At 44.2% G+C, this 25,946-nt stretch overlaps 1 protein-coding gene across 1 annotated transcript; it reads right to left on the reverse strand.

Annotated features, from left to right (window-relative positions):
* Positions 1-14: 14 nt before the first annotated feature.
* Positions 15-23,575, reverse strand: C1QTNF4 (C1q and TNF related 4). Its single transcript, XM_048855166.2, has 2 exons — positions 23,379-23,575; positions 15-1,736 (listed from the first exon to the last, which is right to left on the reverse strand). Exon 2 carries the CDS (start codon positions 1,729-1,731, stop codon positions 616-618), a length of 1,116 nt encoding a protein of 371 aa, XP_048711123.1. The 5' UTR covers positions 1,732-1,736; positions 23,379-23,575; the 3' UTR covers positions 15-615.
* Between the last annotated feature and the right edge of the window lie 2,371 nt (positions 23,576-25,946).

The following is a 25,946-nucleotide window of genomic DNA, read 5'->3' on the forward strand; positions in this document are numbered from 1 at the left end:
ACACTCTGGCACAGTGACATACAATCTAACTCTGTTTAACAGTCTTCACAACGCAAACACATACAATAGTTCACACATTATCAGAGCCTCTCTCCTGTCCAGAATCAGTGTCACAGGCAGTTATATACACATAAGTCCAGCATCTTGTGAAACAATGTGTGTCTCTGCAAACCCTGCACATTTTATTTTTTTACTTTTATTAAATTAATTTCAATTACATTTTCCCTCCCCCAGCCTCCCTTGTATGTGCAAGGAATGTCACCAGGTGCTGTGCCTTCTTGGTGGGGTTGTCTTCAGTAGGTCTCCCAGCATTTCGGCAGTGGCTCCCTGAATCACAACACCTCATTTCACTGCTCATGCCCCCAAACTACCTTATGCTTTATGCTTAAATTGAACAGTAACACTGGACACACACTACCCCCTGCAAAGATCATTCTACAGATAAAAGACAGAAACAGCAATGGCCCTGCAGCCAGGACATGAGTATGCAGCATAAGGAAAGCACTGGATATACATTAGCATGCTCTTTAACATTGTAGAGGGTGACATCCAACCAGGACCTGCACCCAAGTCCACTGCATCTTGGCTTCTCTTATGCTCCTTTCACACCTGCATTTAGATTTTTGACCTCGTGGGGGAACTGGGACTTGGGGGTGGCTTTGGCTGAGCCTCTGGATAGATAAGGAACCCCGTGAAGGTGATGTACTTGCCATGGTTGCTGTAGGCACCGTAGCCATCATGCTGGTGGCTGTAGAGCCAGACAGTGTCTCCATAGTGCAGAGGTAACATAATGCTCTGGCTCTGCATCTCCCGCCTCTTGGAGTGGTTGTCATCATAGATCATGGCCTGAACCTCATTGTGGTTTTTCATAAGTTTCACTGACATGGTCTTAAAAGGCATTTTACCAATGGTGAAGGAGAAGTAATATGCACCTGGCACGCGGCATAAGAAGATGCCCCTTGAGGAATTGAAATCCCTTCCAATGTTCACAAACTCTATGTCAAATGTGATTGGCTCATGCTGGGTTTGCTTCTCATCTGTTCCCAGGAGGCTTTGTGAGCGAGCAACAGAAAATGCAGAGCGAGGATCTAGTTCTCTGGCTGGCTGATCGGACAACATGTGTCCCTCTGAAGCTTCATTCTGTTCTCCTGAAAGCTGATGAATAGCTGGATGGGGCAGCCCTGCAGCTCCCCCCAGCTCCTGAGAGACCACACCATTTTGGAAGTAGGCAGAGGTATCTGGATAGATAAGATACCCATTGAAAGTTGTGTATGGGCCTGCATTGCTGTAGAGCGCATACTTGGGGTCCCCATGTAAACGCAGCCAGACTGTATCTCCATAGTCCAGCTGAAGCATGGCACTCTGGCTAGCCAGTTTCCGCTCCTTACGGTGATGCTCATCATACACAATCACTTGCACTTCATTCTTGTTTCTCATCAGCATAACAGACAAGTTTTTCTTGGGGTATTTCCCAACCGTGAAGGAGAAGTAATAGGCCCCAGGGATCCGACACCTAAACAACCCAGCCTTGGGATCAAAGTCACTGCCAATGTTCACATAGACCTTGTCAAAGGTGATGACCATCTCAGCGCTCCCTTCCATGCTGCTGGTTCTAGCCACAGAGAAAGCAGAGCGGAACTCAGTCCCAGGATCGGTGGGGTAGCCATACACAAGGGTACAGGCCACATAGCACAGGAAGCTAAACAGGAGCTTATCTTTCAGGGCCATCATTATATCTGAAAAGAAAAAGGGAACACATTTTAGCGCAAGTATTTTCAACTTATACACCAAGTGAAACCCAGAATTGTACCTTGTTACATAGACTCCAGGGCCTGTCAGGCTTTGATGAGTCCTGAGTCCTATCTCTGATCAGTGTGAGTGAAAACAGACGCTCTAACTAAGCCCTGGGACCATGACTCAGTTCAGATCCCAGGGCTGTCTGCAGTCAGAGGTGGAGCTTCTAGTCCTGAACTCAGGGGCCTAAAAATCCCTTTGCTTTGAGAGCCTGGCAGCCTTCAGTGGTAACTTCATGGAGCCCTGCTGCTCACAGTACACAGAAATCTCAACCCTGATCAAGATTCTGGGAGGGCTCCTTCTGGAAACACTTTTATTTACAGGACTGAGATGCTATGATTAGGAAGCAACATTACCCTACATAAGCCTTGTACTATGCTAAAATGCAGCTGAGGAACATATGGTCTAGAGATTACCATGCAGATGTCACTGGGCAAGATTAGCCAAATGGCCTGATACAGCACTGGTTGCTTCAAAGGGTGTAGGAACTGTAAGCCAGGGAAGTTGGTGGACCCTGTTAATTAGACATCCTGCTTATGTCTACACTGCAATAGGATAAGCATAGGGTTCAAACTCAGGCCCTAACTCCCATTCTCGACACATAAATTGTGCTAACTCATGGCTCAGACCTAAAGACCCAGGACCCCATGGGGTGGAGGGTCTGAGCCTGATTCATGCCAGGACCCAGGGTTCAAGCCCTATTGCTTTGCAGTGTAGATGCAGTCACACTGGATTCATGATCTAGGAGTCCACCAAAAGTATCTCACAATCCCACAGGCCAATTTTCTTTGTCCTCTAGACAGTCAAGTTTAGCAGACAGTCAAGTTTTCCCACACTGCATCAAGAACATAGGGTTAAAGCAGCCACACTTTGGGAGGGCACGAGAAAGTCTGGGATATGGGTAGCTGGACTCAGGCCCACATAATGCAGTGTAGATACTGGAGCCCCAAGCTGGGAGCCCAGGTTTAACAATTCCTAATCTGGGGTTACAAATAAGTATAGATGCTCGAATCCTATGTTAACAAACCCAGGGTCTGCTAACTTGAGTTCTACTAACCCTGGGCTTACATTGCAGTGTAGATATACCCTTAATGTTGTTTACACTGCAGTACCACCTGAGTGCTGTACAGACATAGAAGAAGAGACACTCCCTTCCCTGAAGTGTTCACAAATTAACAAACAAAGGGAGGTGAAAGAAAGACCATGAACTGTACAATGCTTAAACTGATGATAGGCCAGGGTTAAATAGTTTTATTAAAATAGATATATTCATTTATCTTACATCAATTTGTTATATATATAAATTATCCCAAGCTGCCCCCCAGACTTGCCATTGGTTAATTATTTCTTGTAAGCATCATAGTAGAAGTTAGTTTCAAGCGAGGGATTTGAATGCAGAGAGCATAGTAGCTGTGGGAACCCAGTTCAGGAGAGCCGGGGCTCAGAGCTTGTGCTCCAGCCTGAGCCCGAATGTTTACATTGCAATTTTATAGCCCCCCAGCTTGAGCACTGCGAGCCTGAGTCAGCTGACACAGGCCAGTTGTGGGTGTGTTATTGCAGTATAGACATACCCCTATACACAGGTTGTGTAACTGCACTGAGTACCATGATGACTATGGCATCCATACTGGAATTTGGAATGGGAATGAAAGAAATGCTGAATCCTTTTCTGTCATCAGCTACATTAACCAGCATGGTTCTAACGTTCTGTCTTTGCTTCAAGGCTGACTCAGTGCATTTGGGAGTCAGAGGATCGGCTAGTGACAGCCCCCCTGGCAAAAGACACACACAGGGACTTTATCAGTTTAATAAACTCTTCAGTGAATTCTGACCTTATGTTGCCTCGAACAACAACTGACCGATTTCAATTCCAAAGCAGATTTCTCTGTAAAAAGGTCACTTTGGACACAAGGGGAAAGGGTTTCAGAGCCCAGGATCCAGCCCAAGCCCAAAATGTCTACACTGCAATTTTATAGCCCCTAAAACCAAGCCCCAAGAGCCCGAATCAGCTGACTCAGGCCAATGACAGGTCTTTTATCACAGTGTGGACATAACCAGCTGCAGCAGAGTTTCTGATTTCACTTTATTAGCTCTTCCCAATAACTCACTAGTAAATTATTTAAATAAAGAGGTTAATTATGCTGTGTTTCCAACAGCATGTGTTATTTCTATGACAACTCCCACTCACCACTCTCAGGATTATTTAGGTTACTTTTCTATTTAAAATCATTTAGAAAGTGTCTGGAGGGCACTGATACCAAAATACTAATGGCCAATTAAGCTGGAACACACCTCCCCCATATCACCTTGACACAATCAGAAAGTCCTCAGCCAGCTACAATGCTGTACTAAACAGAAATATCTTGCATCCTTTCTTGAACTCGGATGCTGTTGTAGTAAGAGTCTCAGCTAGGAACAACTAGAAGGCCCATCCATTATTCCAATAGGTCTTCTGATGTTTGTTAAATTTAAACCCACATTGGCATCTCTGTCTTGAACTTTTCCAGCAGATTGCCAGGGCAGTGCGTTTCAGTTCCAGCATGTGAAGCTAGTGATAGGCACTGCAGTTGCTGCCTTCAGGTCACTTTATGATATAGGCTCTGAAACTAAGGAGTAAGATGAACAATCCATAGTAGGAATAGAACCCAGGTCTCCAGAATGGACCACACAAGCTCTATCTCCAGGGCCACATAGTCTGTCTACTGCAGCACTCTCACTGCATTTGGGCACCAGTCAGGATTCTGGCCAACCCACTCTGCCCTCCCTTACCGCCAATAGCGCTGGCATATGTGGTGTCACCACAGAAGTGCACCATGAAAACCAATCAAATACAGGGGGACAAAGATACAGTGTTGCCTTGGAGCAGTCTATCCCACTAAGGAACAGTTGCCCATGGGGAAGAGTGGGAGAAGAGGCTTGAGACACCATAGCATGAAACAGGAATGAAGAACATGAAGACAAACTAAACTGCACAAAACATGCTCCAATTTCTAATTTTAAAAACACCATAGTAGAGGCTAAATGTATAACCCAAATAAAAAAAAAACAGTAAGAGCACCAAAAATGCCACTGTGCCTAAACAACAGAGTAAAAGAGGTGATTAGAGACAAAAAGACATCTTTTAAAAATTGGAAGTTGGAAAATTGGAAATCGCAGTGAGAAGAATAGAAAGGCACAAACTCTGGCAACTCAAGTGTAAAAGTATAATTATGCAGGTCCAAAAAGAATATGAAGAGCAACTAGCAAAAGACTAAAAGTAAAACTGCAACAAAAATGTAAATACATAGCAGAAGCAGGAAGCTTGCTAAAAAATAAATGGGGCCACTGGACAATTTAGATGCTAAAGGAGCACACAAAGAAGACAAGCCCATTGCAGAGAAGCTAAATTAATTCTTTGCATCAATCTTCTCTGCAGAGGATGTAAAGGAGATTCCCACACCTAAGCCATTCTTTTTAAGTGACAAATTTGAGTAATTTTCCCAGAGTGAGGTGTCAACAGAGGATGTTTTGGAACAAATTAGTAAATTAAACAGTAATAAGTCACCAGGATCAGATGGTATTCACCCAAGATTTCTGAAGGAACTCAAATATGAAATTGCAGAACTACTATCTGTGGTACGTAACCTATTGCTTAAATCAGTCTCTGTACTAGATGGCTAATGTAATGCCATTTTTAAGAAAGGGTCCGAAGGCAATCCTGGTAATTACAGGCTGGTAAGCCTAACTTCAGTACTAGGTGAACTGGTTGAAACAACAGTAAAGAACAGAATTATCTGACACATAGATGAATGCTATTTGTTGGGGAAGAGTCAACATAGCTTTTGTAAAGGGAAATCATGCCTCACCAATCTATTAGAATTCTTTGAGAGTGTTGTCAAACATGTGACCAAGGGTGATGAGTGTACTTGGACTTTCAGAAAGTCTTTGACAAGGTCCATCACCAAAGATTCTTAAGCAAAGTAAGCAGTCATGGGATAAGAGAGAAGGTCCTTTCATGGATCTGTAACTGGTTAAAAGGCAGCAAACAAAGGGTGGGATCAAATGGTGAGTTTTCACAATGGAGAGATGTAAATAGTGAGGTCCCCCAAGGATCTGTACTGGGACCAGTGCTGTTCATAAATGAGCTAGAAAAAGGGGTAAACAGTGCGGTGGTAAAGTTTTCAGACCATACAAAATTACTTAACACAGTTAAGCCCAAAAGCTGACTGCAAAGAGATCTCACAAAACTGGATGACTGGGCAACAGTCATGGCAGATGAAATTCAATGTTGATAAATGCAAAGTAATGCACATTGGAAAACATAATCCCAACTCTACATACAAAATGATGGGGTCTAAATGAGCTGTTACCACTGAAGAAAGAGATTGTGGCATCATTGTGGATATTTCTCTGAAAACATCTGTTCAGTGTGCAGCAGCAGTCAAAAAAGCTAACAGAATGTTAGGAACCATTAGGAAAGGGATAGATAATAAGACAGAAAATATCATAATGCCACTATATCCACTGCATGACCACATCTTGAATACTGCATGAAGTCCTGGTCACCCCATCTCAAAAAAAGATATATTAGAATTGGAAACTGTACAGAGAAAGGGTAACTACAAAAATGATGAAGGGTATGGAACAGCTTCCATATGAGGAGAAATTAAAAAGACTGGGACTGTTCAGCTTGGAAAAGAGACGAGTAAGGGGGGATAGGATAGAGGCCTATAAAATAATGAATGGTACGGAGAAAGTGAATAAGGAAGTGTTATTTGCCCTTAACATAATACTAGGACTAGGGATCACCCTATGAAATTAATAGGCAGCAAGTTTAAAACAAACATAAGGCAGCACTTTTTCACACAACACACAGTCAATCTGTGGAACTCATTGCCAGAGGATGCTGTGAAGAACAAAACTATAACGGGGTTCAAAAAAGAATTAGATAAGTTCATGGAAGATAGCTACATCAGTAACTATTAGCCAAGATGGTCAGGGACACAACCCCTTTGATATGCTCTGGATGTCCCTAACCTCCGATTTCCAGAAGCTGGGACTGGACAACAGAAGATGGATCACTCAATAAACTGCCCTGTTCCGTTCACCAGCCACTGTCAGAAGACAGAATATGGGGCTAGATGAACCACTGGTCTGACCCAGTATGGCCATTCTTATGTTTTTACACTCAATGCTACCCAGTTTTCGTATTTTAGATGTCAAGAGTAGCAGGAAGGGGGAGATGAGCATTGCTGTGGGACCATCTATGTCTGGTATATATGAATGGGAGTTTTCAGAGGTCGTTGGCTGAGGTTAAGCAGTCAGAAGGATATATCAGGAGGTTATTTCTATGTGGCTGGAGCAGCCAGATGATTTCCAAATGCAGCTGAATTATTGACATTAAATTAACAATCTGAAAGGAAGGCACCAAAGTGGTAGTGACTCACACAGCAAGATAGGCATTTCAAACCATTTTTTAAAGGAATGAGAAACACTTCACCCTTTGCCTGACCTGGGAAACATCATCAATAGCCTAGTGCTGGATGGAGGTGATTTTTCTGACCTGGGAACAGTATCAACCCATAAATGGAAGAAGAGTTTGCTTTATCCTTGCACCAATATTAAGAACATTAAAAAGTCTTCTGTAGACACAGAAAGGTGACCCCATTTCTACATTGTTAGGCAGATAAGGATTTTTCTCAAAATATTAATAAGGGGTTGGATTCTGCAGCCCTTACTCAAGAAAAATCCCCTTTGACTTCAATGGGAATTTCACTCAAGTGAGAGATGAAGAATCAGACAGAGTTCGAATGACATGCTGCTGCTGGATTGAATATAATAAAAGCTTCACAGAATCATGCAAGCTGCAAGAGAGAAGACTAGCACTTTCTAGCTGACTACACTGAACACATTGCTTTCACCCTAATATTAAAAGACAGCTGCAAGTGTCTCAATTATCTGAATCATCAGAAGCCTGTGTAATGAGCAGCCTGCCTGCCCTGTGGTTAGCAGGGATATGATGAATCTATTTCTTTTGATTTGCCCAGATATACTTTCTGTTCCACTCATTGGCCACAAAAATGAGTATCAGATAATGATGCAAACTCATCATTTCTTACAACATCAAGGAAAAGATTAATTGTAGCACTTCCTTAAAAGCAGAAATGGTGTAAAGGGTCCCATGTGGAAGTGCCTAAGGACTCACTCCTGTCTTCAGATTTTCTCTGCTTATGATGGATGAGGTTTTACTGAACTCTAGGACAATACTCATTGGAGAGACATTACCAAGCTTTTCTCTGTGAACTACTTAGGATGCTTTCGGGGAAGTATAATTAACATTTTGAAATGCAGAAACTACAGTGAGCTAAGATAGGGAGTCATTCACCTCAAATCTTTACTTTAGTCCATGGAGTCCATTAGTGTAATATATTGGCTTCCATATGCTAAAATATCCCTGGAGGGACAACAAACCCTTTGAAGTTCCCCAACTGCAGCCCAAGTTAGGAAAAGGAAGTGGAGAGATTGTGTTTTGGCAGAAATGTCATCACACCTCTAGAGTGATGTTGCATTTCAGAATATTAATGAAACCTCTGACACCTCAGTTTAGAATCCCAAAGGGTCAGGGATGTCTAGACTAGGATGAAGTTTTTTGTTTGTTTTTTAAAAGCTCAAACACGTTAGTGTAGACAGGGCAAGTTACATTTTAAACACGCTGATTGAGTTAAACCCTAAGTGGGAGCCATGGGTTCACCTCAACCAGCTAACATGAGTTCAACTACAGCTTGCCCTGTCTACATTATTTTTAAAGTGTTAGCTTACAAAACAACCAAGATACAACCTTCAGTCTTTTAATCTTATTCTACACATATCCAGAGACACTAAACTCAGGCACACGAGAACAAGAACCCGCTCATGCCCATCAGTCTTGAATACTAGAAGGAAAAGGCTCTCAAAGCAGAGACGTTTTAAGCACATTTTCTGAAATGATGCTGAATTATTGTTGCATTGCCTATACTTGCAGTTAAATCACACACAGCTGATCAGGTGCTGAATGCATTGTCAGTAATAGGTAGCAAAAAAAAAAAGTTACCCACTGCTGACAATGGGTTTAATCCCAGTTCAGGGGTGCATGATTTAGCTGCAGGTGTAGATTGCCCCAAACAAGTTATGAGCCATAATCTGAGAAGGTCACAGGCATCTGTTACGATGTGAAGTTTAATTAATGCTATTGCACTTCCCCTTTGTACACATGAGAGACTGAGGTGGTGTCTACACTGGTTTTTTTTGGACTGGTGCAGCTACATTTGTGCAAAAACAAAAACATCCTCTCCACTCACCAGGTTAGAAAAGTCTCACTTCTATTCTCATTCATGTGTGTGAGCGCGTGCACATACACTCTTTTCTAGACTCCCTCTCTCCCCAGCCAGTGTGGGAGCTGCTATGGCAATATGATCAGTAGGCCATCGGGGAAGGTCACGCTGGGGAGTAGAATCAGATGGGAGAGGCTTGTCTAGAGCATGACCTTCTGATAAACAAATTAGGGAAATACAACCTAGAATCTAGGGCCTAGGTCCTAGATGGAGCTACCCTAAAGGGGATGCATAACTGGCTGGAAAATCATTCCCAGAGAGTAGTTATCAGTGATTCACAGTCAAGCTAGAAGGGCATATTGAGTGGGGTCCAGCAAGGATCAGTTCTGGGTCCAGTTCTGTTCAATATCTTCATCAATGATTTAGATAATGACATACAGAGTACACTTATAAAGTTTGCGGATGATACCAAGCTGGGAGGGATTGCAAGTGTTTTGGAGGATAGGATTAAAATTCAAAAGGAACTGGACAAACTGGAGAAATGGTCTGAAGTAAAAAGGATGAAATTCAATAAGGGCAAATGCAAAGTACTCCACTTAGGAAGAAACAATCAGTTGTACACATACAAAATGGGAAAGGACTGCCCAGAAAGGAGTACTGCAGAAAGGGATCTGAGGTGCGTAGTGGTTCAAGTTAAATATAAGTCAACAGTGTAACACTGTTGCCAAAAAAGCAAACATCATTTTGGGATGTTGTAGCAGGAGTTTTGTAAGCAAGACACGAGAAGTAATTTTTCCGCTCTACTCCATGTTGATTAGGCTTCAACTGGAGTATTGTGTCCAGTTCTGGGTGCGACATTTCAGGAAAGATGTGGACAAACTGGAGAAAGTCCAGAGAAAAGCAACAAAAATTATTAAAGGTCTAGAAAACATGACCTATGAGGGAAGATTGAAAAAAATTGGTTGTTTAGTCTGGAGAAGAGACGACTAAGAGGGGACATGATAACAGTTTTCAAGTACATAAAAGGTTGTTATAAGGAGGAGGGAGAAAAATTGTTCTCCTTAACTTCTGAGGAGAGGACATTGTGCTATACAAACACACACAGATAAGGGTCATCTCTATGCTGGAAGGCTTACAACCTAAAAGACAAAAAGGTTGATGACAGGGATAGACTGTACAAATCAAATGAATATAGCAAAGAATTGGCACAGTTTTGTTCTTGTAATTATACCAATATAAAGTAGGACAGGGAATCACTGGAAAAAAACAGTTATTAATCTGTTCTGTAACTGTCATTCTTCAAGATGTGCATTTCCATGTCCATTCCACTTCAGGTGTGTGTGCACCCAGTGGACCAGAGCCAGAGATTTTTTCCTTAGCTATTGCAGTCAGGGCAGCACATGTGCCCTTTGCCGCCTCCTGTTACTGCACCCTGGTATAATGAATGGAGCCACACAAGATTCCCCTAAAAATAAGTTTCTTCTTATTGGGCAGACTCCAATACAAATGGGAAGGAGGGTGAGTCGTGGAATGGACATGTGCAACACATCTGAAGAAAAGTTACAGAACAGGTTAGTAACCACTTTTTTCTTCTTCAAGTGATTGCACATGTCCATTCAACTTCAGGTGATTCACAAGCAGTTCAAATCAGAATCTACATGAAAAATGACTGAAGGACCACTTGTCCAAACTTGACACCAGTTCCAAGAATGCTGAGATATAGCCTAAAGCTTTGTCAGGAATTCTGGATGCAGATGTAAGCATACCTTGTCCTTATTAAAGAAAAACTGTAAGGATGATCAGCCACCAACATTTGTAACTCTGCCACCCTTCTCACCCAGATAATAGCTACTGAAAGTGCTCCTTTCACAGATAGATGTAGCAAAGAAAAGGTAACCAACTGTTCAAAGGGTGGACCCATCAGCACTGTTAGCACCAGATTCAAGACCCAAGGAGGGATGGGTTCCAACCTGTTCAGAGACTTTTAGAATCTGAGATCGGATGAGAAAAAATTTGCTCAGTGGACCTCAACTGAAGGGTGGAAAGCAGAGACAGCTGCCAGGTGAACCATGAGGGAACTGATGGATAAACCTTGTTGTTTCAGGTGGAACAAGAAGTCTAAAACATGCTAGACAGAAGCCAGGTCTAGCAAGACACCCTTCCACTGTGACCATAATAAGAACCACTTCCACTTTAGCAGGTAAGTGCATCTTGTAAACAGTTTTCTTCTGCTCAGGAGAACCTACTGCACTTCATGGAACACTTCACCGCCTGAGATATTAACCATGGAGCATCCAGGCATTAAGACAGAGAGCAACCAGGTTGGGATGCAGAAGCTGGCTAAGCTCTGGGAGATCAGGTTGGGTTCTGGAGGAAGTGAGTAATATAGGAGCCTTATAGGATAGGCTCAGCAAACTAAAGACCCAATGCTGGTGCAGTGAGGATCATGCAAACACAATCCCAACACCTTTGGAATTAATGGAATGGGGGAGTAGGCATATAGCAGATTGTCCTTCCAAGACAGAAGGTAACCATCCATCAGAGCTCCCTGATTGTGGCCTGCTCTGTTATGAGAAGCAAAACAGATCTATGTGAGGGATCCCCAGGTCTAAAATGTGAATTTAATGATGTCCAGTCTGAGACAACTCATGACCTCTGCTAAAGTATCTACTCAGGTGATTTGCCAAGCTGTTCTGAACATTAGGAGGATGAGAGTGTGGCATTACACCCCATATTCTTCATAGGTATATTGTTATGATATGATTATGGCATAACTGTGATGTATTTTATGCAAGCTGGGTAATGTGAGATATTGTGGGAAAGGTTATGATTTACTGATTATGATTATCCTATTTGTATGCATGTATCATTTTTGTATCTGAAGTTAGGAATGTTGTCTATGCATCTATTACAAATGTGTTTACACCTGGGGAACGCCAACTAGGCAAAATGCAATCAGTCTAGATGTCTCGCTGGGAAGAGCCATTAGGGAAAACAATAGGTGTTTGAAGATGCTAATCACCCACTGAGAAGTCTTCCTGAGGATTCTACAAACAGCCTCTGAGTCACCTGGTTCTGGACTCCATGATACTACTAGTATTTTTTCACTGACCAGGGTGGGAATCACACTGGGAGACAAAGGAGTCCCGCCATATGCAAAAACTATTGAAGGCAGGGGAGTGACATCACTGGGGTTCATTCTTCACTAACTCCCCACTCAAGAAAGAAGGCTGCTGGAAACACTTGAGAAACAAAAAGACTGATCTGGGGGGAAGGGCTGAGCCCAGGCTAGAGGGTGTCTGGCCTATGAAAGGAATATCTGGAGTTTTAAGCTGCAAGCAAGTCTCTGCAATCTGCCTAAAACATCACTTAGGGTGAGAATTTGCTACTTGTAACCAATTTCTTTAGTATATTAATCTTAGGTTGCTTTTTGTTTTATTTGCTGGGTAATCTACTTTGATCTGTTTGCTATCCCTTATAATCACTCAAAATCTATCTTTCGTAGGTAATAAACTTGTTTTTGTTTTGTCTAAAACCCAGTGTGTAGAATCCATGACTGGGGGGCAAAAAACTGTTACATATTTTTCTCCACATTGAGGGAAGGGGTGAATTTCATGAGCCTATGCTGTGCAGCACAAGATGGTACAATTTTGGGTCTACTCTCTAGAGGGGGGTGTGCACTTGAGTACTGGGCAATTCCTTCGCTGAGCCTCCCCATGCAGAGCTGATAGCAGCATCTGTGTGTAAAGCTGCAGCTGGGTGTGTCCCTACCTGTATGTGTGCTGGTAAAGTGCAGTCTGAAGCCTGAGGGAAGGCTTGGCCAGCTTGCCTCAGCAATACAGTGTGAAGGGAGCCGAGGGTGGGTCAGGTGGGCTCAGTGTACCCCAGTTCCAAGTGACACCCGGGGGGGAGGGGACCCATCACTGAAAGGTTTTGAGATAATTACACTAATGTATCAAAGCTCCCAAACATGTATTGTCTCTTGATGAAGATGGTTTCCGAACTGACCCCTCCCTGTCTGTTTACATGGAATGTTGCCGCAGCCTTGTCCATGAGAATTTGTAGAGTCTCTCACTTAATGTTAGAGAGAAAACCTGACAGGGTAGATGAATGGCCCTTAATTCCACCATATTTATATGGACAACTAAATCTTGAGGCAACCACAGATCTTGAGTTCGTAAGTTCCCTAGGTGAGCTTCCCACCCCAGAGAAGTCATGTCCATAATGAGAGTTAATGTGGATAAGGAAGGGGCAAAGGGAACTCCCGCACACATGTTGGCCAGATCCATCCAGCAATTTAAGGAGGCTAGTACTCCTGCAGGCACTTGAATCAGCATGTCCAACCAATGACAACCTGGGGAGTATACTGACTTTAGCCAGCTTTGTAACTTTGAGACAAAGTCTGGTGTGCCAAACCACATACATGCAGGAGGCCCTGTACCCCAAAAGTCTAAGGTGATTTCTTATTGTTGTGGTTGGATGCGTTTTTAGGTCTGTGGAAGTGGTTAACATTATCTGGAATTTAGATTGAGGCGGAAAGCTCTGGCCACTGTAGAATCCAAGACCTCCCCTATAAATTCTATCCTCTCAACTGAGGAGAAGACTGACTTGCCCTCACTGAATGACAAACCCAGAGCACTGAAGGAGGACTGGATTTTGGCCATACTAAGTTCTGCCTGGTTCTTAGACCAATCTCCCACCAGCCAGTCATCCAGGCAAGGAAATACTTGTACACCTGCTTTTCTTAGAAATGCAGCCACCACAACCAGCCATTTTGTGAATGCTCATGAGCCGTGGAGAGGCTGAAGGGCAGGACAGTAAACTGATAAAGGGTGTTGAGCCTTCTGTACTGAAGTGGATCAAGGGTCTGGCATACAAGGCTATTCTTGAGGTTACCCCTTTGTACTATATTCTGTATGGGGGGCAATATTGTTAGCCTCCTCTGCTTGGGGTTCTAGAGAGAAGAAGAGCCATGGAGGACCTGGTGGTGATGGGAAACCCCACAGGTTCCAACCATAGGGTATAGGATTCCAACTCTTACCACCCAAAGATCTGGGTCCCTGGACATCTGCTGGTTACCTGGAGTGGAATCCTCACAGCACAGGTGAATGTAGTCTCCTATCCTGGGAGTGAGGGGCATAGGAGCCTACCTCCAACTCTGAGGAAGATCCTGAGTCACCTGATCAAAGAGGCATTGTACCAGGCAGCGCCAAGGTCTGGTGGCATGTCTCCAGAAATGTCAACACTGGAGACAGCATGCTAGGTTTGCCTCTGGATGGCACCGGGCGAGGAAGCACCGGATGGTCTGATGAAGTCTGCCACAGGACTAAGGGGTGGGCCTGTTGTGCATGTAAGTCTGAAGGATAAAGCAGTATCAGATAGTTTGTTTCTTGCAATGCTGGAGAATCCGGTTCCGAAAGAGAGTGCAGGTCCCAGACTGCGGCATATGCTTCTGGTGTTGTCAGTACCAAAAGATTTGTTGTTGCATCAAAGGGGTTGGCCTCAATAGCACAGGCACTGGTGCTGGAGTCAACAGCCACACAGGAGAGGAGCATCTCTTCTCTGAGGACACTCTACCCTATCCTCCAGCTTCTTTGCTGATGGACGGTACTGGGCCTTGATCTTTTGAAGGAGCTTGGCTCCTTCAAGGGATGTTGTCTGTGCTTCTTCCTTGGTACATCAGAAGGGGATTGGTGTTGAGAATCCACAATATCTAGAGGGGCACTTCTAACTGAGAGATAAGTATTTGGTGCGCACCCTGAGCGGAATGGTACAGAAGGTGGACGCAGGGAGGCCTCCATGAAATAAGGTGACACAGTCTGATCTTCCTATCCCTTTTCATCTGGGGCTTAAAGTCTCTGCAGATTGGACAACGATCATGGAGGTGACCCTCGCACTTTAGGTGCCTGGAATGAGGGTCATTTACAGGCATAGTCTTTTTAAGGCTTAAAGCCTGGAGACCGAAGCACACCCCAGTACCAGGCATCAATACTCAAAACAAGTGGGAAGCGACCCTAAGAAAAGCAACAAATGAAACCTACACTAAAGTTACTAACAAATATGAAAAACAAATACCACTAACTACATACAAGAGATAAACAAAGTCTCTGGAAAGGGAGAACGTTGTCAGCAGGAAGCTAACATGCTCAGACTACCAGTCATAGGCAGTAAGAAGGAACTGAGGGGAATCGGTGGTTCCACCCTTACACCATTGGAGAAAGGATGAAGAAGATAGCACAAGGAAGAAGAGAGCATATACGCTACTGCAATGGGTACTGCTAAGGGAAAAAATCTCCAGCTCTGGTGCACTTGGTGCGCATACACCTGAAGTGGAATGGACATGTGCAATCACGTGAAGAACAAGTTAGTAAAACTAAATGAGTGGGGGGAGAGGGGGAAGGGTCATTTTTCATCACCTGCCTAGTTATGATCATCAGGCAAGGTTTTGTTGGCATCAAAGCAGAGGCAAGTTTTAAAGGAGGAATATGAAGGAGGATAAGATAGTGGCTGTACAGATTATATGAGAGATATTTCCCCTGTTCCCCATGCATAAGGGGCAGCATGGGAGAAAGCCTGAAAGCGTCTGTGGGAGAAATTGGCTGGTGGGTGGAAAGGCTGGGAACACAGACAGAATGGACATAGTTGTTAGCACCACAGCCTTTTCTGGTAAAGTTCTCAATAAAAGTTTGGGAAGGAAAAAGAGAAACTTTCTTCACAAGAACTAAGATGGCCTGGCTGCCTGGAGGCAGCTAACTGCCATGGTCCCTAGAGAGGTAAGTGTGTAGTGGAATCTGGGCCTCCAAAATCCAAATTATGACAAATCACACTACACCAGGATTCAGAGCTCCCTGGGGTGTATGGCAGTGGGACCTGCTCTGCACAAATGCAGCTGTGACTTGAGTTGCAGTGGGACTGAAGGCACTACAGGTGCGGAAGACAACTGAGGGTATATCTGTACTGGAGAGGAAAGTTGTAACTTCCAGCTCAAGGAGATATACCCATGCTAGCTCTGATCAAGCTAATGTACTAAAAATAGAAATGTAGCCACAACAGCCGGCACAAAGAGTGGGGTGGCTAGCTAGTTTATGCTACCACTCATGCCACTGCACCTATACTTCTATTATTAGCATGCTAGACCCATCAGAGCTAGTGAGGGTATATCTACTTGAGGTAGAAATTATACCTTCCACCTCCAGTGTAGACATACACTAAGAGGCCAGTCAAATAACCACATTAAAACTAGGCCAAATTTTAGACTTCCTTTGGTGAGGGGGCAGAGGTGGAAGTGGTACAGAAAGAGTTCTGCACTAAGGACCAATAAGGAAAATCTGCCTGGTACGAGCCCCAGTGAAGAGGCCAGAGATGCAAATGGATTCAATTCCTTGTTCTCCTGTCCATCTGCCTCTTACATGTCATCTTAGGCCATTTTAACAGGAAGCAACACTGCAGATCCTGCCACTTCCCTAGGATCTCTCTCTTACTGGGGGAAAAGGGAGCTCTTTTATATCCTTTTCCAACATGCATGGCTGCTTTGCCTATACCTTCCAGAATTCTTTGTTCTGGAGCCAGAGCTGGAAGCAGGTTGCTCTGGATCTACAGTCTCTTTAAAGAGCCAGCACCCCATCTTAAAATACTGTGTTGGGGAACATCAGTACTATTCATATATGGTGGGTAGGGAGAAGAGACAAAAAACATCACACACACACACAAAGCAATGAGTTAGTATTGATTATTGAAATGGTCAGTCCTTCAGGGATTGGGATGGGGGATGATGGAATGAATACATTCTGCAGTATATAGGACACCAAATGATCAGTTTTCTAAATATATTCTTATTTTTCACAAAGTATTTATGCTCCACTGAAAGGAGAGGGGGGAAAAGAGCAGTCAGAGCTTATACAGTATTGGTTGCTCATTGTCATACTTTGTACTCACAAGTCCCAGAGAAGGATCTTAAACACTTTGTGGATAATTCCACTGAAAGAATATTTCAGCCACACTGGATTTCAATGCTAATATGCCACAGTTCATTGAGCAAAGTCTCAGTGAAAGCAGCCTTTTAAATATCAGAGCCTAATTCTTCCATTTTCTCCTTGTCCTGTGCATTCAACACGGATTCTTTCCAGCAGTCGCTTTTTAGCCTTCTGGTCCCAGAGAGTGTCTTGTTTTCATTTTTAGAGATTCCCCAGTGCTTGACTGGTGTAAAAATCGTTTCAACTCCTTTTGCTATGTGATGATCTTTACCTTCTCTTAGAGCTTTTCTTTCGTCTAAGTAGAAATGTTTAAAACCTGGGGACAGAAGAATCTTTCTCCCTTCAGAGGATTTAAAATTCTTTTTGTCTGAGCTCAGAGCATGCTCCATCTATTCTAGTCAGCATCTTATACTGAGCTCATCACCATGGCATCTGAAAAAAAGGATCATGATTCTTCTTATTTTTTGTACCTGTCTCCTCACTGGGATCCAATAGCTTTTCATCATACACAGAAGAATGTTCCATACTATTTATGTTACACATTTGGGCACTGTCGTTTCCGTAACAGCTACATAATCCAGTTTTTTTCTCCTTGCTGGAATGCCTAAAAATGTCTATTGTGGGCCTTCACTTCATTTTATAGTAGTTTCTCTCGTCTCTCTTGCATGGCATTGTTTTTAGCGAGGGCTTTGCTCTGAGCTGTGATGACACTAGTATAGGGCAGAGGCTGTGTCTTCGTTTCAGACTGATTTTCTGGTTGTTCCATCTCATGTATTATTTTCTCCCATTTCATGCTTTTTAGCATTCACAGACTCAAACATCTGCTCTAAGGACATCAGAGAGGCTTCTTGTTTATGCCTTGTCCAGAAGGGAGTTCTTTCAACATTCTTCTAATAAATGGCTCCCTTTCTTTTATCTCCACTTCCATAAGTGTTGCACTGTGCCTGCACTATGTATGAGGTATTAGGCCAAGATTTTATTAAGTCCAAAAGGTGGATTTTCTTTAGTTTTGCTCCCACTAAGGACTACCGCCCTTGTTTGGGGGAGTGGCTCAGAATAAAAATATCAAAGCATTATGAGGTTTGCATTTCTATTTGTTTAAAGGAGTTTTAGTTGTTCAGAAAATGAAGTTTACCCAATCTGTCACTTCTGGCTCCTGCTCTGCACCCCCACCACTGCAAAATTTTAAATTGCTCCACAACTGTCCAGAATCTCAGATTTTATTTAAAAAGAAATTAAGTCTGCAGCCCTTATGTTGCAAATAAAATCTTTAAAACATAAAGTGAATGTAATCCAATTCAATGATTTCTGCCAGAGTCTACAGGCAACATGAAATAATTGCTCAGAGAAGTGCCAACAGCCCCATTCATCGCTATAGCATGTAAACACTGTTCTCCTTGATGTCAGTTTAAAATGTTGACAATTATTTCACTGCTGAATTCTAGTAGAAGCATCCAGGTAACATGCTTATTTGTCAGTGTTGGATGTAGCAATGGGAGGGATGGAGCAAGGTAGCGAATTGCTTTCAGATTTCTGGGGTGTGGAATGAGAACTTTAAACCTCCACTCCCCACAGACTTAAAGTCTCTTCTGGGAAGAGAAGTGGGAGAAAGTCAGTGCAAGCCTTCCCTAGTACTAAACTCTTCAGCTGCCTCCTTGTTACCAAAAGCTACAACCAGCTCCTATGCATTTCTGGGTGCTAGAAGCTCCATCTGCCCCCCTCTCAGCAGTAAGAACCTCCAGCTTTTTCCCAACAAAGTCTATAATGCAGTTCCTCATCAATAAAAAGATCTGCCACATAGTGAAAATGTGAGTCAGCATAAAATAAGAGTATTTTAATATCCAATTACATCAGTAACACAAGGGATACTGTACTGGCTAGCCTGGTGGGCAGTGAGGAAGACAGAGCCTGCTGAAGGGACTGGGCAATGCTGCAAAATGGTGGTTTTTGCTCTACAGTTTAGTTCTGGAGAATCCCATGGTTCTTATAGTCCTGGAGAGCAGACTGCAGGGAACATGGCTCCTTTGGATTCAAAGGAGGGAGGACTAGATGGAACCTAGTAGGGCTTACAGCTGGTTTAGCAAATCTGCCTGTCACAGGGTAACACTTGCCCTGTAAGAGTGAAGAGACCAGTGCACCTGAGACTGGTCAGCTGACCCCAACTGGTCTTGAAAGAAGGCATGTGGACCCTGCAGATGTAAGACTAGCAAGTGAGAGCTGCCAGAGACTAGGAGATTGTAGGAGGTCCCTGGGAGAAGGCTGAAGGCAGCAGAGAGGTTTGCCCGCTGACCTCCGCAAGCCAGAGAGCTAGGACTAGAGAGAGTTGAAGTTAGGGGAGCAGTGGAGAAACCTTCCTGCTGAAGCCTTCATGCTGCAGAGCTGTCACGGGGGGACAGTGGAAGTTCCCACCTGAGACAAAAGAGTTAAATGTACAGGGGGAGTGACTGATGTTCCCATTGTGAGAAACAGCTCCCAGCAGAGAGGTTGGAGGAAGGGGGGTTTCCTGCTGGGAAGAATAGGGTTGCACTCCAGCTGGAAGGGCTGGGATGATTGTCCTGGCAGAAGGACAGGAGAGGACTGACAAAGAGCCAGGTGCGGCTAAAAACACTGCAGTGTGGTATGTGGGGTGTTGAGGGACTAGATTTTGAAGACTACATACACTGCAGATGGACTATGTTTTGGACTTTTATTATAGACTATCATTTTTGTAATAAACTGGCCCCAAGAAAGGGTATTATTGAGGCAAGAAAGCTTGGATGGAGTTACTGGGGACTCTGAAGGAGAAAAACTGAGGCAGGCACCACCTGCATGTTCTGCTGCAGGAGAGCACTCCAGCACTGCAGGTAAGGTTGCCCTATGACACTGCCAAACCTGCAACCCCCTCCCATATTGCAAAAGTGGGGCAGGTGGGAGGGATTGCTTGCAGGTGCAGCAATAAAAAGGTTTTGCAGGGGACCCTAGGCTGGCTGTAACGGGCCCTGCTTTTCCATCTCCGACATCTATGAGATTCTGTTCATTCCTATCTATCAGCACCAGTCCAGCCACCCTCCACATATCTCAAGCCTTAGTAGCTCAAGCAAGCACTGTAGCCAAAGGAGAATCCATTTGCCTTCCTTTTACCCACTTTTTCAAAGGCGCCATCCCATTAGATGACTGAAGCTGGATGGTTAAGTCCTTGCTCCTGCCACCCACAGTCTCTACATTCCCTTTCACTTAACTAGCAAAGGGTTTTCTGGTAGATACAGGTGCAGTCTGAGCCACTGCCACAGTAACAGCTATCTGTGGGATGGATGAGCAAATTGCTGGGGGACAGAGTGAGGTCTAGCCTGTACAACTTCCCCCATGGAGCCTTTGTAATCAATTACCAGCCTCTGGATGGATTTCTCTGCTGCTCAGTTCTGTGATAAATTCCTGCTCCTGGTTGGGTTCTCTCTGCTGGAAACCTCAGCTCTTTGATTAGATGCAGCAGGAATTCCTCTTTTGTTCTCTAACCTGACTGAAAGAAATGAGCAATCTACAGTGGGTATATGGGGGCAACAGAGCACTCTGGGGGACAGACTGACAGGAGTGTGAGGGGCAGGGATGCTGTATGTGACTAGATTAAGTCAACTGGGAATTGGACAGTCACAACAGATGAATCAAAAACCAAGGGATTAATGAGATCTATGTAATGAGATCTATACTAAACTCCTGGATGACAATCAGGAGGGAAGAACTGAGGCATCTCTTGTCTGAGCTGGAGAAAACATGGGAGCTCAGTCAGGTAGGCTCTGTTTGAACAATGAATGATGGAATGTTAGCTGATCCTTAGAACACCACATAGAAACTTGCCCTTTTAGGCCAACAAGCTTTCATTCCACTGCAATGAGAATTTGATCCTGCAAGGGAGGACTTTGCATCAGGGGGACAATGTGCAACTCATGTTAGAAATCATATTCTGAGAAATTAAAAGGTTTTGGAGTTTTCAGGAATAAATTACAAAGTAACTCTGAATATTAGACCTCAGCATCTGGCATCCGATCCCTGTCCAAAAGGAGATGGAAAAGGCTCCAGGGCCCTGTTTTGTGAACAACATTGCTCTCATCTTGTAACAAAGGGAGGAAAGAGGATAGAGGAAAGAACACAGGAGGGAGGGGAAGGACAAACTTTTGAATTCCAATGTCTCAGATGCTCACCTCATCTTGGTTATCCATGATTTTGTCACCTTGAGGCTGGTTCACTGCAATGAACTGTACCTGTGTCTAACTGCTCACACTTTTTGCCTAGTGCACCCACCAACAGCTCGGGGGCTACCAAGAGCTCATTACACTTCTGCTCTGCACTGGCTGCCAATTCACTTCCAGGTAAAACTAAAGATGCTGGTTACTAGCTACAAAAGACCTAAATGGTTTAGGTCTTTTCTACCTTAGAAATAGCTTCTCCCTATTTGTATACCTGTCTTATAGGAGCTGGAAATCAATAAATGGCTCTTGTTGCTGGAGTTTGCTCCTTTCTGGAATTATGTTTAACCCCAAACCGGACTGAATTTAGAAACAATTGTAATACAACTTTTCCAGACTTTCCTAGGATAACTGAACTATGGATATTTGAGCACCTACCTGATTAGAGCATCCCTTCTGCACTTGAGCCAGCTGGCTGCAGTGGGTTTATCTGACTTATTGAGTCCAGATATTTAGAAATGTGAATAGTTCCAGTTTAGTAAAGTGTCCAGATCTCACAGTAGTGAGGGTGGTCCAGATGCTAGCTGATCAAACTGAAATACACATGATAGCTAATAAGATTCCCAGTTTCACCACTGACTCACTCACTTCCCACTTCTGTGCTCATCTCCTCCTCCTCTGTTAAATAGGGATAATATCCATGATGTGTTATCAGGATTAAGTCAGTCACTAACTTCTCCACCATTGAGACTAACTGTGCCTGGGAAAGACCAACTTTTCCAGAAAGTGAATGGTCATCAGACCAAGTTCCAGAAATATGATTCCTTATTTAACCCCAACCCCATCATAATCCATCATGTTTCTTTGTGATGGACTATGGGATGGACACCCTTGATGTACTCAGAGCCCCCACCCCCACCTCCCTCCACACAGACACAGTAATTTCTCAGGTATCAGTTAACCATTAGCTCCTTGACTATGGGTGTGCGAGTAGACAGCTGCCGTGTAGATGGATGGGATCATAGCTTCAAAGACAAAGTATTTTCAAACCTTGTTACACATTCAGCTCTGTGGAGGAGACAAGCTGCAGGAAGTTGCAATGGCACCAGGATGAATAATTGAAGCAAGGCACATTCAGTATGTGCATAAACAGAAGGACCAGAATGCTGCCTCCGAACCGGCTGGCAGTTCAGAAACTCACAAATTGTCTTATGGATATGTTATCTGGAGAGACTGACCCATTTTCCTAGGAGCTGGTGGTGGAGGGGAGAGGAAGTGACAGTAAGATTGTCAAACACATGAGGGAGATTTGTTCACAATATCAGGCACAAAATTACACTTTTTAGAAGTCAATGGAGTCACATAGACTAATCCCAGGAGGAGCCATTGGGCTCAACTCCCCCAGGAAACCAACTACAGAGAGACCATACAGGCTTAACCCTCCTTCCCTCCAAGAATCTGACCTCAGGGAAGTACTTTGAGGTGTAACTCCCTGGAGAGCAGGGCCAGGACTCACAGATCCTTGCATCTTCCACATAAGCTTAACCATTTTATACTGAAAGGCTGGGATTTATCAGGTATGTCATTTTAATCTATTTGCAAGTCTAACCTCTTACTCAGGACAAGGAGTGATCCCAGCCCCACAAAGAAAGGAGGCAGAGAGCCCCAAGGGGCTGAGTGTCATGGCAAGTCGCACCCTACAGGAGTATTACAGCACAGCACCTGGGACAAGGGGCAGGGAAGCACTGCACCTGAGGAGGGGGTTGCCTGGAGTGGCTCTTTCTCAGAGTGTTTGTGGAGCCCGCTCCTCCTGAAGGAGCGAGGCTGGGGGCAGACCATGACCAAGATGACATTTTGGAGATCTAGGTAATAATAATCAGCTTCCCCCCCCCCCCCCCCAGACTGATGCAGGGGTTAAACCCCCCGGGTCTCCCCCTCCCCCATAATACTCCATGTTGCTCTCCATCCTACCCTCCCCCCCAAGATAATGCCACATAACAACCCTACAGCCCCCTTCCGCGACGCCAACCCCCTGTGACCCGTTGTCTTCCCGAAGGAAGCTTCTCCGGGCTTACCCCAGCCGCTCCCCTTCCCCCGCCGCCCCACCCCCCCGGGCCTGCAGGGGGCAGCTACCCTGGGTGAGGCAGATGGCGAGACCGTACCTGCTGCTGCTGCGAGGCACTGGCTCCGCCGGAGCCACGGGCTGGATCTGGCCGTGTAAGTAAGTGCCTGTGCCCGGAGCCCCGGCTGATGTGTGCGCACTGACAGCGCCGGAGCCGTCGCCGCTGCTGGAGGGGGACTGGGCAGGGGGAGCTCAGACACCCCGGGCTCCAGCACCGAATCAGTGACAGGAGGAGGGGCGGCCGGAAGGGGGCCGGGGGAAGGGAGTGGGGGGGACCTGGCACAGCACCGCTCATGGCAGGGCACCAGCTTCACAGCCAAAGGGTTCCGAAGGGCAGGGAGAAGAGGAATGTGACAAGAGAAGCGAGGGGAGTGGAGCGGTCTAGGCCAATGCAGCCAAGCTCAGGAAGCCTCTCTGGGCTCCCAGTCACCTTCCCTCGGAAAGAGCCGAGCTGACTCTGCACCATCACTCAGAGCTTTATGACAACAGCATGTGCAGCGATCCCCATCAAGATCCGTGGATACCAGGGAATCAAATCCCCAAATGTGCTGCACAGCCCTGGGCTGAGCAGCTGTTGAGCGTATTTTACCTACCAGATACCCAGTCTTTCCCCCCTTTATGTTGGAAGCTCATAGGGCGCTTGGTGTGTCAAAAAGAACAGGAGGACTTGTGGCACCTTAGAGACTAACAAATTTATTTGAGCATAAGCTTTCCTGAGCTACAGCAATGAAGCGAGCTGTAGCTCACAAAAGCTTATGCTCAAATAAATTTGTTAGTCTCTAAGGTGCCACAAGTCCTCCTGTTCTTTTTGCGAATACAGACTAACACGGCTGCTACTCTGAAACCTGTCATTATGCAATGGCGTATCAAAGAATTTTGACAGCAGTTAGGATAAAACTACAGGGGACTCCAGATTTGCATTGGGGGGGGGCACCAATTGGTCAGGAAAGAATTCTTGTCCCTGGCATAAATGGCATACAGGTTCCAAACGACACATTTCAGATTTTTGGTTGTTTTTTGGGGGGGGAGGAGGGTGGGCTTTAACTGATTCCAGGGGCTACTTAGGTACCTGAAAACTATAGGGTTTTTGTTTGTTTGTTTTTTAGCAAATAACTTAGAAATTAGCTGATAGGAGCACTGTATCTAATTCCTATATAAAAAAGAGAATTAAATAAATATTAGAGCCACTCAGCTCTAATACTAACATGTTCTCACGTCTTGTGTCAAGTCACTTAAGGGACACTGGTTAGGTTTAAAATTTTAATGTATATTCTTACGTTGTTAATAACTCCTGAATATAACAATTGAAACAATTGTAGAAAAATCTAGATTACTTTTAGGCGGTTCACCAAGCTTGGAATAGATCATTTAACTTTGGAAACATCCTACTAGGGCAAGGCCCCATGAGTTTATACTGCACCTGCCTGGGGCTCTAGGGATATTACCCCACTACAAATAATAACTAAAAACTGACTTTAAACAGGAGTGAAATTGACACGTTCAAGTCACTTTCACTGTATTGACATTCCCAAATGTTCAAAAATCATGAATCAGGCTCACCAAAAATCATGAGAATGGCTTTAAAATCATGAGATTATGTAAAAATAGATTTGGGGTTCTTTTTATTTGCCTTCTGCTTTTTGAGCTTTAGGGTTCACTGGGGGTCATATTTTGAAGCTTTCTCCATAGTCACAAGGGCTAGAAACTTCGTTTTTCTTTAAGAATGAAGGCTGAAATCATCACCTATCCACTTGACTCCAGGAGCTGGCGCTTTAAGGAAAACAATAATTATCATGAGACTCATGACAAAATCATGAGAGTTGGCAACACTGCTTTTACTTCTGTTTAAAGGCTAGTTACTTTCCAGAAGGCTCCTAAACACAACACTACAGCGACTGAGTTGCAATTCTTACAGGAGAATATTTAAAACCAAACACCAAGAAAATTCCACATTTTAAAGTTGAGAGAAAAAACAACAGATTTCTGAGGTATATCATGGCCACTGCAGGCAAGAAAGGAAAATAAATAGACACAGAAGCTCTGGGCAGCTCTTCCTCTTGACAGGAAGTTGGAGGGTCAAATCTTCTAGTCCTTAATCCAGTAAAACTTCTACTGCCATCAGCACCTCCACTCATAGATGTTAACATGTGCTTAATAACTATACACTTCATACTTAAATATCTGAGCCACCTTACCCAGGGCTACACATTTTATACACAGTGACTAAGGGACTACATTTTCTGGCATATTCTGAACAGTGCTGAACACACAGATGGTGCCCAGTGAATTATACAAATCATGATGATAATCCTCAACTTTATGGACTCTGTGGATGCAATTTCTGTTCTTTGTTCCGGAATTGGCATGGATACAGCTGAAACCCTAAGAATTTGAAGCATAAACAGATCTGATACTTATATGACACTTTCTGATTCCTTCCTTTTCTTGAACTCAGAACAAAAAAAAATGACAAAACAAAATGGTTTTCAGTTAAAATGTAAAATTGCACAGCAGCCATTGCTCTACAAGTCAGCATGGGGCAGAATCTGCCATCCCTTGGGAGTTAAGTGATCTCTCATGTGACTCTCATTCTCCATCCTTCCTAACC

Source organism: Caretta caretta, chromosome 6 (genome assembly GCF_965140235.1).
Source record: "Caretta caretta isolate rCarCar2 chromosome 6, rCarCar1.hap1, whole genome shotgun sequence".
NCBI lineage: Eukaryota > Metazoa > Chordata > Testudines > Cheloniidae > Caretta > Caretta caretta.

What these genes read in the sequence shown, in the direction of transcription:
- C1QTNF4 (XM_048855166.2), bottom strand. Translation starts at nt 1,731, where the DNA reads ATGATGGCCCTGAAAGATAAGCTCCTGTTTAGCTTCCTGTGCTATGTG.